This window comes from Mixophyes fleayi, chromosome 7, assembly GCF_038048845.1.
Source record: "Mixophyes fleayi isolate aMixFle1 chromosome 7, aMixFle1.hap1, whole genome shotgun sequence".
In the NCBI taxonomy this organism is placed as follows: domain Eukaryota; kingdom Metazoa; phylum Chordata; class Amphibia; order Anura; family Limnodynastidae; genus Mixophyes; species Mixophyes fleayi.
In genome coordinates, this window is record NC_134408.1 from 131,599,444 (window position 1) to 131,613,327 (window position 13,884).

The 13,884-nt window shown below is 38.6% G+C and overlaps 1 protein-coding gene across 5 annotated transcripts in view; it reads right to left on the reverse strand.

The window, feature by feature from the left end:
• SLC4A10 (solute carrier family 4 member 10) overlaps window positions 1–13,884 on the reverse strand; it is a 174,354-nt gene that overhangs the window by 19,247 nt on the left and 141,223 nt on the right. For all 5 annotated transcript variants that reach the window (XM_075180760.1, XM_075180759.1, XM_075180763.1 and 2 more), the window contains exons 16-22: window positions 12,800–12,961; window positions 10,691–10,804; window positions 7,666–7,827; window positions 5,894–6,145; window positions 5,273–5,341; window positions 4,619–4,792; window positions 3,350–3,487 (exon numbers count right to left, since the gene is read on the reverse strand). In XM_075180760.1, coding sequence (XP_075036861.1) covers window positions 3,350–3,487; window positions 4,619–4,792; window positions 5,273–5,341; window positions 5,894–6,145; window positions 7,666–7,827; window positions 10,691–10,804; window positions 12,800–12,961 — 1,071 coding nt within the window. The remainder of the gene's footprint in view (window positions 1–3,349; window positions 3,488–4,618; window positions 4,793–5,272; window positions 5,342–5,893; window positions 6,146–7,665; window positions 7,828–10,690; window positions 10,805–12,799; window positions 12,962–13,884) is intronic.

Here is a 13,884-nt window from a genome sequence, read left to right on the forward strand (position 1 = left end):
GTCGGACCTTTGAAGATGACTTAAGGGCAGCTGTCTTAGAAGGCTTCACTGATACATTTTGAAGCAGAGTGATAATTGCATCCACTGCGAGTACCTCTGAAGGATGGGCGCGCAACTGAAAAAGCGTTGCCGTTGACTGTCCCAATGCAGTCGCCTATGCTGGATCCCCATCTGAGGGATGCCCTTGTGCGCTCACGTCTTAGCCATCTGCATCACAGTCCACACAAACTGACTCAAGATCCTACCATCCACTGGGTTAGTTTGGTTTTACATTTTGCAGAGGTAACATTTTCCACCTTGTTTGTTTTACTTTTGTCAGACATGTTTTGCAATATTTATGATGCAACAGAAATAAGTAACCTGCAATTCTATATCAATAGTTCCAGTTACACTACATTTACTTATTTTGAACTATATATATATATATATATATATATATATATATATATATATACAAGTTAACCCGTGCATGATACTCATGCATTCTAGTCAAATCAAGCTACTTAAGGTGTTAAAAAGGTTCTTGTCATGCATTTGGGCCATAGCCCAGGCCTCAACCACCAACCACTCCCCACTGTCACCCCCGGCAACCACCAACCACTCCCAACTGTCCCTTCTCCTTCAAGAAATATATATATATTTTTTTTAAATCTTTATAAACACTTTTAACAATTAACAAATTAAATTAACAAATTAAAAACATCTTAGTATACCAAATTTCAGCCCTTTCTGAATTTTTTTTCCACACACACTAAAAATTTAGTAGGTCAGTGTATAACTCCGCCCAGCAGGTGGCGCTGCAGCTTGGTTTTTTTTTTCACACACACACAGACAGACTAACACACGCCACTAGACATTTATATTATAGACAAGTTAACCCGTGCATGATACTCATGCATTCTAGTCAAATCAAGCTACTTAAGGTCTTAAAAAGGTTCTTGTCATGCATTTGGGTCTAGCCCAGGCCTCCTCAGGGGAAGAGCGTTACTTCCCGACGCAAGCGGCCTTTTTAATGTGTGTTCATGAGGTAAAATTACCTCACGAAAATGAGTTTGACCCCTCAACTCGTAAATTTAGCCTTTACTACCCCTCCCACGGGGGGAAGGGGGGATGATGGAAGTTAACTGACTTGACTACTCTAATTTTTTTGTCAAATAATGTCAGTATACCAAATTTCAGGTCAATTGGATGAGTCCTTTCTGATAAAATAGTTTTTTCCACACACACACACACACACACACACTAACGCACGCCTCTACACATGTGTGTTCATGAGGTAAAATTACCTCACGAAAATGAGTTTGACCCCTCAACTCGTAAATTTAGCCTTTACTACCCCTCCCACAGGGGGTAGGGGGGATGATGGAAGTTAACCGACTTGACTATTCTAATTTTTTTGTCAAATAATGTCAGTATACCAAATTTCAGGTCAATTGGATGAGCCCTTTCTGAGAAAATAGTTTTTTCCACACACACACACACACACACACACACATAAAAATCTAAACTGTAGTTTTATATATATATATATATATATATTACAGTTTTCTCTCTATTACCACAAGGAACCTCATTAATTAGTTATTCCCCAGTGGGGTACTGGGCTGCTGAGGACCCAAGATTTGTATGAGGATGAAGAGGGAAGGAGCCAGCTGCTGTAATTTAATAGCTGATGTCCCCGTCTTCTGTGAGGGGAGCAGTAAACTGTGCACCTGTCATTTAGGTGTTGTGGGGGGAGCTCTGCTCTTACTCCCCGCACTGTCTGCTCTCTCATTTCTCTGGCCAGTGAGATCCAAGTTCCCCCCCTCCGCCTCAGCGGGGGGAGCTGGTATCTCCCTGTAATGGCCGCTCACTGATCAGGGCACAACGCTCTATGCCTGAGGCAGCGCGGACCTGTCAGGAGAAATCAGTGTCAGCCTCGTCAACGCACGGCTGTCACTGCCTCTAACTAAAGAAATCTTCCAGCGTAACTGAAATGGACGGAGCAGTGCTCCGTTTAGTTCTATGGGTGTAGGTGCTGCTTACAGCACTTACCCCATCCTAAGTAAAATTTAACAGTAGTAAGAATAAATAAAAGATGAATCCTTCACCAGATGCCCACACTCAGTGTAACAGAAAACTAATAGTTTTAAGCAGATGTTACGAGCCGTGACAGTACGCCGCATCCTGCCGTGAGGTAGCAGCCGAGCACGTGCATTAGTTTCAATGCACTGTTATATTTGTGGAGGTTGTAGGGACATCCTCCAACTCCAGGGGGAGCTCTCGCATGATTTTATTTGTCATTCATACATGTTCCTAGTTGTGATATGGCCTATGCTAGTTCCTAGTTAGTAATTAATCAGCAGCCTCCTGAGGATGATTATCAGCCCTGTCCTCCTCCTTTCTGATTTGCCCATCATAGTATTTAAGGCAGTGAGGACTGGGCCTCACTGCTGGTTATAGTTCCTGTTTCAGTGCTCTAGCCTGCTCTCTGTACCTGCTTGCCTTTGTACCTGTTTATTGTTGCTGACCCTTGATCCTTGCTTTGGATTTCACTCTGCTGTTTGCTCCTATACTCTATCGCTGGGTTCTCCCCAGTCAGTGCACATCTCACGACCCTCTGTTTGTCTGCGGCCAAGTCTGTCCCCACCACTAGGGGCTCCAGTGAACACCAGACTTTCAGAGCAGACTCCGGGTTTTGATGCACTGGCTGGAGGGGTTCCTAACAGCAGAGAAACCCTTTCAGCTGCATTCTATTTACTGATTATACTTAAAAAATCAGTTTGAGTGTAATTGCTACTATCGTTAAGTAATGACAAAAAAGTAGCACAGCTTTACCTAATGACCATCAACGGGAGCAAATCCATTATTTTATCTACTATAAAATCAATCAAAGGTGAATTGCTAACTACACGCATCTCGCCGTGTGCATTCAAACTCAGAACAGAATATATTTTATAATATCAGTTTGAATCAATATTTAGACCTTATATTTGGATCTTAATCTTCATTAGAGGAATCAGAATTGTGCCCAACCCCAGGAACAAGTTCCTATGTGGGTAGTTAGGAAATCAGCCCCTTCACCATAGCCACACAGGGAGCAATACATAGAGAACCAACTACAACACCTGCTAATGATTTAGGGAGGTAATACTAAGCTAATGCCTATTACAAGTGAATGTAATAGGGATGGCTGAAACATCCTAAAATAGATTTATTACAAGGATAATTTATTAAGAAATACCACACTATACCCTACATAAATTACAAAGGGCAAAACAATAGCAAATGATCAATATACTAATTTAATTTTTCATGGATCCAACATGATTAGAAACTCTAATTAAGAAAGAGATCAGGGAATACATACAGCAATTTCAGATACTTCTTTTTCAGCATCTTCCAATTTCTTTTTCTTACTTTCCGGCATTAAATCATCTAACCAGCTCAGTTCCCGTTTGGTGAAGAAAAAGTCCATTAATTTTCTTACAAATACCAAGGCTAACACCTGGGCAGAAAGACAAATGGTTAAAGCAATATATAAACAGCTATTTCTGTGAATCAGTGAATACATAAAACACACGCAGGAGAGAAGCAAGCCAAGGAGGGTGGATAAAATTAAAATCACTTGTACTATTTTTATTGCATTAGTGATATATTATAAAGAGTAACATGAATGATGTTGTAATTCTGATATATTAATCACTGGCCAGATCAGGAATGTCCTTGATTCTAGTTGGCCTGATCCAGTGGCGGAACTACCATTGGTGCAGCAAATGCTGTGCAACGGGGCCCATGGATATAATAGGGCCCGCTGCACGGGGAACTAGCAAACTGTGGGCTCCGGTTCCCTCCTCCCCGCTTTCCTGCACGGGGGCCCACAGCTCCGCCTTTGGCATGTTCAATATACAAAATCAACACGTAGGTCTAAAAAAACCCTCCTTGAATAAAGCTGTAGAATGTATGGAAGTCGTATGACACAACTAACACATCTGTCAATAACAGTATAGGGCACAAAATCACAATATTATATATTGATTTAATTTTTTAGATTTTATCATGCGACGACGGTGATGATGAAAATAATAATATTTTTTTCATATATTATCTGCATACAAGTTTTTTAGCTTTTTATCTGGAAAATTACCTGCTCAATTTTTCTATGCTATGTTCAAAATTTATGAACAACTTTGATAGGATATAGTACTGTAAAAGTACCTGTTTTAAAAATACCATTTTACATGACTGTTCTTGTTGGTAACACCGAGGTATCTCTGTTCTCATGGGTGCTTATCTTCATGGCTATTACTGGGCAATGTTAAGGAAGCATTTCACTATGTTGGCTATTGATGGAAGTTGTATGAGAATTAAAGAAATCTAGTTTGGCCTGTGTTGGCAAAGAAATGATTTTGGTAGGTTCCCGCTGAATGTGAGCAGACAGCTGACTGATTCTTATATAGAATAACTTTGCAATTTTATAGATATTAAAGTTCTAATGCATTGAGGTGCACCTATTGTCTAGACACAGTAGAGGCAGCAATTTTGAAAAATAGAACATTGCGCACTACTTTACATAAGACAGAATACTGTACATACAGCACAATACTGTACAAGTATCATGTTGCCAGTATTTTCTTACCATCATAGGAAATACAATGGCTGCCTTAGACACTTTGATGACCCATAACAGCACAAGACAACTCAGCTGGAGGATGGTGAAGAGGTGAACCTTCCGTAGAGGAACGTGTCTCAGGTAGATGAAGTCTGGCTGATGTTTTGCTGGCATCCCAAACAACATTAACCGATCATAGAACTATGAAAGAGATAGTTAGGAGGGTTAGGGCAGGAGCCAACAGAGCAGAACTGGAAGATGTGGAAGACATCAAATGTCTGAAACTCATGTACTCTGGACCCCAACTAAGTAAACTTTTGAGATTGTGTGTAACTGCTCAGGGCTGTAAACTCCTCTATATATATTTTTAGATTCTTTTATAGAAAAAATACCATATTACTATACTATATCATTTATAGTTCATATATGTGAATGTTATCAGTAACTCTTTTATATAAATCAACTTGTCTTTAAGTCTAACGGACAGTTTATAAGGAAGTTCTGTTGTGTTTGATTTGCATTGTCAGACAAAGTTGCGTCTAGACATCCTGCATCGATCACCTACATAGACGGTCATGGATTTGGAACCATACAACAAATTTAAATGAAATGCGGTAAATGTCCCACGTTAGATTTGTAGCAGGGACAAACCTGCTTTACTAATAAACTAGAACACATTACCTGAATTCCCTTTAGTGACGAGGCACCCATGTAAAGAAAGACTCCATAGAGAACTGGCATAGGTATAAACTAGATAACAACAGAAAAAGAAAAAATAAGGTTAAATACAATTAAAAAGAAAACTATTTTCTTAAGACACGGCATTTAGTCTGGGAAAGTAGAGTACTCAAGATAGGCAAAATGGTACTTATTTTCATAGTAAGATATATTTAAATAGATAGAGTAAATTATTACAGGTATTTAAAAAAAATTGTGACTGATCAGATTTTAGCTATCATTCTCTAGAATGTACTAGATAAATAAAAGCTAGAATCTGATTGGTTGCTATGGGCAACATCTCCAGTTTTCCTTTTTAGAATGTTTGATACATTTACTCCTCAATGTGGCTACTGCATGACCAACTTGCTAGCCACTTACTTAAAGTATAATTTTTTCAGTGACCAGTTTACATCTGTGAACATTTACATTTTAGTGTCAAAACAGGAGACAATAAAAAGAATGGGCTTTGTAAAATAGATAAGATACAACAAGCGTTAATACCAAGGTAGTCCAATTGGCTGTCATACAAAAATTAGATTAATTTTGCACACATTTCTAGATCTCTATTAATATTTTACATACCTGAAGAATTCTTGTCATAAATACAGAGGACCCCATCAGAACAAAAATCATGAGTCCAGTAACTCTTTGTTCGCGAATCCCTAGAAATTTAGGCTGTTCTCCCGGAGCCGAACACTCAGACTCCAGTTTGAGACTGTTTACGTGGGTGATGGAGAGGACAGTGGCAGCAACAAACCAGGGGAGTCCCATCACGGAACATACACCCAGCATTAGTCCAACGATGAGCAGGTCCAGATGGTACCCACAGCCTTTCTGCAGCAACATAGAAGAAACAATAACATATATTCAACAATCACATGCAAATATTTACAGTGTTCTAGCAAAGGTTGTACGTTGGTGCTTCAACATCAAGATACAAATGGGTGGGATCTGAACATGTTATATGAATGCCGGTCTTTATATTTGTAACCTATATTTGTTTTATTTTTTTTTTAATTGTCAATAGTTTTCTATTGTAGCAATCAAACAGCTCAAAAAAAATAAACATAAACATCCAGGAAACAGATATTGATACAGCTTTCAGTGCTTTGTTTCCCATATTTCGGTTAGGAATTTAGGGGATGTAATTCACTTCCTTCCTTCCACAGTGAATATTCACTCATCAATTACAAGTAGGCTAGAACTGTCCAAAATGAACAATGACATTACAGGAGCTCTTACATACAAGAACACCACTAACAATGCAACCCTTTAAATTAATGATTTACCAACAGAGCATTGACACAGGTATTTACTAAGACATTCCTACATACAGAACGACTGTTTTGCCAACTCTTTCTCTCTAGAATGGTTTCCTTGCAGAGCAGAAGACTTCTATCACATATACTCTACTAACAAACCCTTATTAGTAGAGTATTAGATTGTATAGATTGTATAGATTGTAAGCTTGCGAGCAGGGTTCTCTTACCTCTCTGTATGTATGTATTACCCAGTATTGTCTTATGAATGTTTGTTCCCAATTGTAAAGCGCTACGGAATCTGCTGGCGCTATATAAATAAATGTTGATGATGGTGATGATAGTAGAACCCTTAAGAAGATAAATCAGCCTTTCCGTAAATAGGATCCTATCCAACCACTTGTCCATATCATAATAGGAACATTTAGAGGTAAATCATTGATTTAAGACTAAGGGCTAGATTTACTAAGCTGCGGGTTTGAAAAAGTGGGGATGTTGCCTATAGCAACCAATCAGATTCTAGCTTTCATTTATTTTGTACCTTCTACAAAATGATAGCTAGAATCTGATTGGTTGCTATAGGCAACATCCCCACTTTTTCAAACCCGCAGCTTAGTAAATCTAGCCCTAAGGGTTTGATTTATTAAGGAAAGTAAGGCAAAAAAAAGAGTAAGTTTTCCCCTGGACAAACCATGTTTCAATACAAAGGGTGCAAATTAGCTTATTATTTTTCACATAAGTTAATTATTGGCTGTTCTAGCACACAAATACTTGATAGCTTTATTTTTACACTGAAATGTAAAACTGATCTAGGACATGCCTTACCCCCCAACTATAAATATGTCCCCGAATTTTAAATTTACCCCCCCCCCCCCTCCAATGAAACATAGTTTTGCCCAGGTGCAAAGTTACTCCTTTTTGCTTTTGTTCCTTTAAGGAGTCAGACCCTAAGTCCCCATCTAAATGGAGATCTCATAAGTTACAGCTTCTGTACTGAGATGCTTATTATGGGACCTTTGGGGGAGACGTAAAAAGTCTTATTAAACATTTTCACTAATATACAAGAAATCAATAAGAACAACATATAGCTTGTACCTTTAATTTGTGTTCTTTCCTGTTAATAATAACAGCTGTGATCTGCTGGTCCATAAAGATAAGAATGGTACAGAGCAGAGAGGGAATGATAGCTGCGAGCACCGTCCACCATGGGTTTGGTCCCAATGGATTAATAAACCAGCCACGGTCATCTCTGGTGGGCTGAAAAAAAAGCCAATAAACAATATTATTTGGCAGTCTCATTTCAAACAAGCACACGCACAAGAATGTATGAAATAGTTTTGAGAACTGCAAGATGTTGAAGGAGAGATGAATAAACTCTCTTGTTCCAGATTTCCTATGAATATGTTTATGGAGCAGAATTAAGTCTGGGGCTGTACATAAGCAAGGTCACTTCTGCCGTGCATTGCTCTCCACCCCATTCAGCACCGCTCACATTGTGCTACCTGGTAATTTATGTGTCAGTCTATGGAGCAGGGAGGAATGCAGGTGATCAGTAGACGGAAGAAGGACGAGAATCATAAAACAAAAAAAATTATATTAAAATTGAATCTACAATTGGCTCACTTAATGATATTAAACAGAGACTGCCAGCTCCTTAAAGAAACAACCTAAGTAAATGTAAACACAGATGGCGCTGAATAAGTAAAGATCATCTTAAATGATAATAATGAGTGTAATTAATCAAAAGGTTTCTCTTTTTTATTTTACTTTTTAAAGCTCCTGTGAGGATTACGCTGGCCGGGAATTAAAAGTTGTTAACTGTTAAAAGAAAACTGTTATTGAAAACATTCTTACTGTACTCATCCTACGCCTACCTGTCCCCATTCTGCCTCGCATGACGTAATGGTCTGTAGGCCTAAGATATGCACAACTCTAGATATGGACAAATTTTGTCCATATACTGTGATTGGAGAGGGGGCTACATTTAGTTTGGGGGGAGGGGGACGTGAGAGGGGAACATTTACTTTGGGGGGAGGGCAGAGGGGAACATTTGCTGTGATTGCGGGGTGGGAAGTGGGGGACATTCCCTTTGGGGGGAGGGGAGTAGGGGGGTCATTTGGTGTGATTGCAGGGAGGGGAGAGGGGGACATTTGCTGTGATGGAGGGGAGAGGGGGAGCTTTACTGTGATTGGGGGGGGATTTTCTTTGGGGGAGGGGATCATTTACTGTGATGAGGGAAAGGGGGAATGTACTGTGATGAGGGATAGGGGGTGCATGTATGGCGAAGAGGGAGGGGGGCACATGTAGGGGAGGGGGGCCCTGCTAGATTAAATAGTGCTGCGCCCCACAGTTCTGATGGCAGCCCTGGTTACAATCATACTCCATGTATTTGACAATATTGATTGAACATAATTATTCAGTAGCTAAATCTTTGTAACATAATTTGAACAAAAATTTAGCTACTGAAGGTGGCACTGATTGGGGTAGAAGTCATCAGTCCATAACAGCCTGTCATGGGTATAGAGTACAGGGTGGTCCATAAGTGTGGAAACCCCCTTTTAAGACAGTGAGTAAGGAAATATTAATCCAGTGTAAGGGGGCTTTGGCTTGGAATTGTTCTATTAGGAGATACAAGTATATTAGGGTTTTTTCATCATTTTTTCAGATACGTTTTTTTGTGCGTCATTTTAATTGTTAATTCAGAGAAAAATATTTTTCCACTTGAAAAATGGAATAATGGCGCTAAAATAACGAAACGCTTAGCAGTTTTGACTGCAGCAATTTCCATCATCTCTAATTAACGATTAATGTATTCTAAACATTCCATTTCTACAAGGTTTATTACTTAAATGTCCAACTAGATGAATAATTCCCTGCAGGTGTTCTCACAGTAGTTTATTATAATATCCATCTGATATATAACTATATAAACTGAAAGTCATGGTAACATGCATATTTATGGTATTTTCCTAGTAAGGGAAAACATGGAATGATGCTTTCATATTCGGTGAACAGCTTCAGCCAAAAGGTACACACCATAAAGACACAAGAACAGCGTATGAATCTCATTGTACTCAAACATCCTTAATTTCTTTTCTTGATTAATTTTAAATTTTATAAAGATGTGTTAGTGAAATACTTGTCATCACTAACATTAACAAAAACAATTAATTTAAAACAAATTATCTCCAGACAGTAAAATAACCACATGGCTTCTCACTTTTTGACTATGATATTGTGAATTATTTATTAAAAAAATGATATGACAATGACTTCTGTCTCCCCCCTCTACCAATCCCTTCACTGGCTCCCCTTCCCCTACAGAATCCTGTTCAAGCTCCTCACTCTTACATACAAGGCCCTCGCCAACTCCACTGCACCCTACATCTCCACCCTCCTCTCTATTCTTGCTCCATCCCGCCCTCTCTGTTCTGCCAATGACCGTCGCCTCTCTTCCCCCCTGATCACCTCCTCCCACGCGCGTATCCAAGACTTCGCCCGTGCTGCCCCCCTCCACTGGAACAAGCTCCCTCCCTCCATCAGAACTTCCCCTAATCTGTCCAGTTTCAAACGGGCTTTGAATAGCCACCTTTTTCTTAAAGCCTTCCAGTCTCCCACTTAACTTCCTACCTTTTCTTCTGCCTCTTCCTCCCCCCTTATCCTTATCCTCCGTTCCTCCATCTCTCCCCCGTGTCTCTCTGTCTGTCTACCCCACCCCTTAGATTGTACGCTCCTTTGAGCAGGGTATTCTCTCCTCATGTCTTCACCACTGTTAACTCTGCTCTCCAGCTACTTAGCCCTCCTCCTTGAGGACCCTCTTTCCCGCGTCCCCTCTCGCTCCCTCCTCTCCCCTCTAGGGGTCTCCCTGTCGTCCGTGCCTTCCTCTTGGATTCCGTCATTGGCGGACCTTCCCCTCTCCCCTCCTCCGCCCCTCTAGCGGTGCTTTGAGCTCACTGAGTTACTGTGATTATTGTTTACTTTACTGTGCTGTCTCACCTCGTATTGTAATCTCGTTTGTCCCTGTACGGCGCTACGGACACCTAGTGGCGCCCTATAAATAAAAATGAATAATAATAATAATAATAATAATGAGGAATCGCTGTCTTCTATGTTTTGTTACCTTGAAATCACTTGGAACTTGGAGCTTCGGAGATGGGATTCCAAGACAATAATCTAACACAACCATAGACATTATAGTAATGAACACCGCAAAGTCGCTAATGATTGATCGAACCTAAAGAGGTAACAGAACAAAGAAGTAACATTACATACACTTACCAACTGACAAACCTTATATAAGCATAACATGTTACCATCTTGGCCATTGAAGTATTGGCCATAGTAACCAATCAGATTCTAGCTATCATTTTCTAGAATGTACTAGATAAATGATAACAAGAATCTGATTGGTTGCTATGGGCAACACATCCACTTCTCCTATTTAGAAGTTTTAGTAAATCTAACCCCAAGTTTTTAAATGACGAGGGAAGTATATATGAGCGTGTGGATCGATTATTATTACAAACATTATATCATACATTACAATCAGTGAAGCTTGTCATAGATTGCAGGAGCCGCAAAAAATATTTTAAATATGAGATAGATAGATAGATAGATATGAGATAGATAGATAGATAGATAGATAGATGATGTTAGCTAGATATGAGAGATAGATAAATAGATAGATAGATAGATAGATAGATAGATAGATAGATGTGAGATATATATCTAAATAGATAGATAGATAGATAGATATGAGATAGATAGATAGATAGATAGATAGATAGATAGATAGATGATGTTAGCTAGATATGAGATAGATAGATAGATAGATAGATAGATAGATAGATAGATAGATAGATAGATAGATAGATAGATCATGTTTGCTAGATATGAGATAGATAGATAGATAGATAGATAGATAGATAGATAGATAGATGTGAGATATATATCTAAATAGATAGATAGATATGAGATAGATAGATAGATAGATAGATAGATAGATAGATAGATAGATAGATAGATAGATGATGTTAGCTAGATATGAGATAGATAGATAGATAGATAGATAGATAGATAGATAGATAGATTGATTGATAGATAGATAGATAGATAGATAGATAGATAGATAGATAGATAGATAGATCATGTTTGCTAGATATGAGATAGATAGATAGATAGATAGATAGATAGATAGATGTGAGATATATATCTAAATAGATAGATAGATAGATAGATATGAGATAGATAGATAGATAGATAGATAGATAGATAGATAGATAGATAGATAGATGATGTTAGCTAGATATGAGATAGATAGATAGTTAGATAGATAGATAGATAGATAGATAGATAGATAGATAGATAGATAGATAGATAGATAGATGTAAGATATATAGCTAAATAGATAGATAGATAGATAGATAGATAGATAGATAGATAGATAGATAGATAGATAGATATAGATATATAGATAGCAATTTCGAAGTGGACTGGCTTAGTTCATAAAACAGTTGGCCATGAAAGGTTCATGTATAAGAGCCCTAATGCGCTTGATAGATATAAATTTTTTTCCCACAAATGGATAAAGTCTCCCTTTGTGTTACCAGAATTAAGAGCTGTAGCCTACTGACCATGATGTGTTTGGCGGGTGGTCAGTCACCTTCCAATGACTCTTATATTTCTGAAAAGTATCCGTTTCTTCTTTTCTTTTGTACTTTTCCAGAAGACGATTCTTTCTATTCTAGCAATGTTTGAGACTGTACAAAGAAGGTCAACTAATATGGTGCTTGTCCTACAGCACAAAACTTACCCGGAAAGACTAAAAGATCTTTTTATATGTATAGTTTGGAGCAAAGAAAGGAAAGGAGGCACGTGAACAAACTTTCAAATGTATCAAGGGTTTGAACAAGGTACAGGAGGGAAACATTCTTCAAAGGAAGAGAAGTACTAGAACATGAGGACATGCACTGACACTGGAGGGAAGTAGGTTCAGAGGATGTTTATGTTTTGCAACATAAAGTAACAAGACACAGTTTAGCTGCCCCTGTGTGGCTTGGGGGTGCTTGGTATAACAGAATAATAAAACACATTTGATTTTTTTTTGATTTTTTTTTAAAATAATAAAATCTAATAATTGCATATGTACAAAAGAACATAAACCACATTGTTAATTGAGGCTAGTTTATGTGTGAGACACTTTACGTTGTGCAGTAAGCTGCATTGTTACCTTAGTTGGAAAATAGCGGCTAGTTTTGAATTGTTTCAGAGTCGATGACAATGCAACAGTGGAAAAGAATAAGATGATCGACCAGAATAGAACATCAGGTACATAAGGGCCTTCGTGCCCACAGGCTGTACCCACGAACACTCCTTTATATTCCTTGCATGCCTGGTGGAGCAAATGACACCAGTTCACATTTATTAAAACATAAAATGTAAAGCAGAGGATCTTTAGTGCTTAGTTATATCTAATGCATTATTGACATGAATAAAGATATAGAAACATTATATCATATATCATTAAAACATATATAGTAAAGACTGATACGAGCAAAATATTTTTGTACTGTGCATTTTAGGACATTCTTCACTAATGCCAGAGAGTGAGGATGATAACAATAGATTATACACTTGTCTGTTTCAATCTCCGTTTGTCCATTTTGCAGAACAAACAATATTATTAGAACAGGCTATTCCTATGCTGTGAAGTATATACAACATTCAAAGCTTAGAAATGCATGTTCCCACTAAAGTGCAACTGGAATGTGGAAAATGCTTCCCTACAGGTATAGGAAGAGATACAATTCAGTCCCTTTGTGGCAGAGAAAAGTTGTACACCTTCCACCGAGCACCAAACTCCCAGACCAATCCGTCTTCTTCATGCCTCAACCTCATTTAAATAATCTCATCCCGCAAAATGAAACCTCGTTGATGCATGTTACAAGAGTAGGTGCACTTGTGTCTAATCCACCCAACAAGGACCACCCCAGGTTCACCCAGTTACTACAAACTTGCTGATGCAGTGACTCCACAAAAGAGGTGCAGCTTTGCAGGGGAAGCACATGGTTTTGTGGGCAGAGAGGCCAGTGAGGTACTGGACTGATCCAGGATATACATTTCTACTTTTGCACTGTAGTGCAGAAAGCAAATTTTATCTTCTAGGATGGGATTATTTAAATGAGGTAAAGGGGTGAAGATGAAGATATCACAGAGGTATTTCCTGCTTAGTTGGAGAGCCCACAGACCCTCCTCACCTCCACAGAAGCACTTAAAGTCTCTACCACCTCTGAAGTATCAGAGATCAGGGGGTAT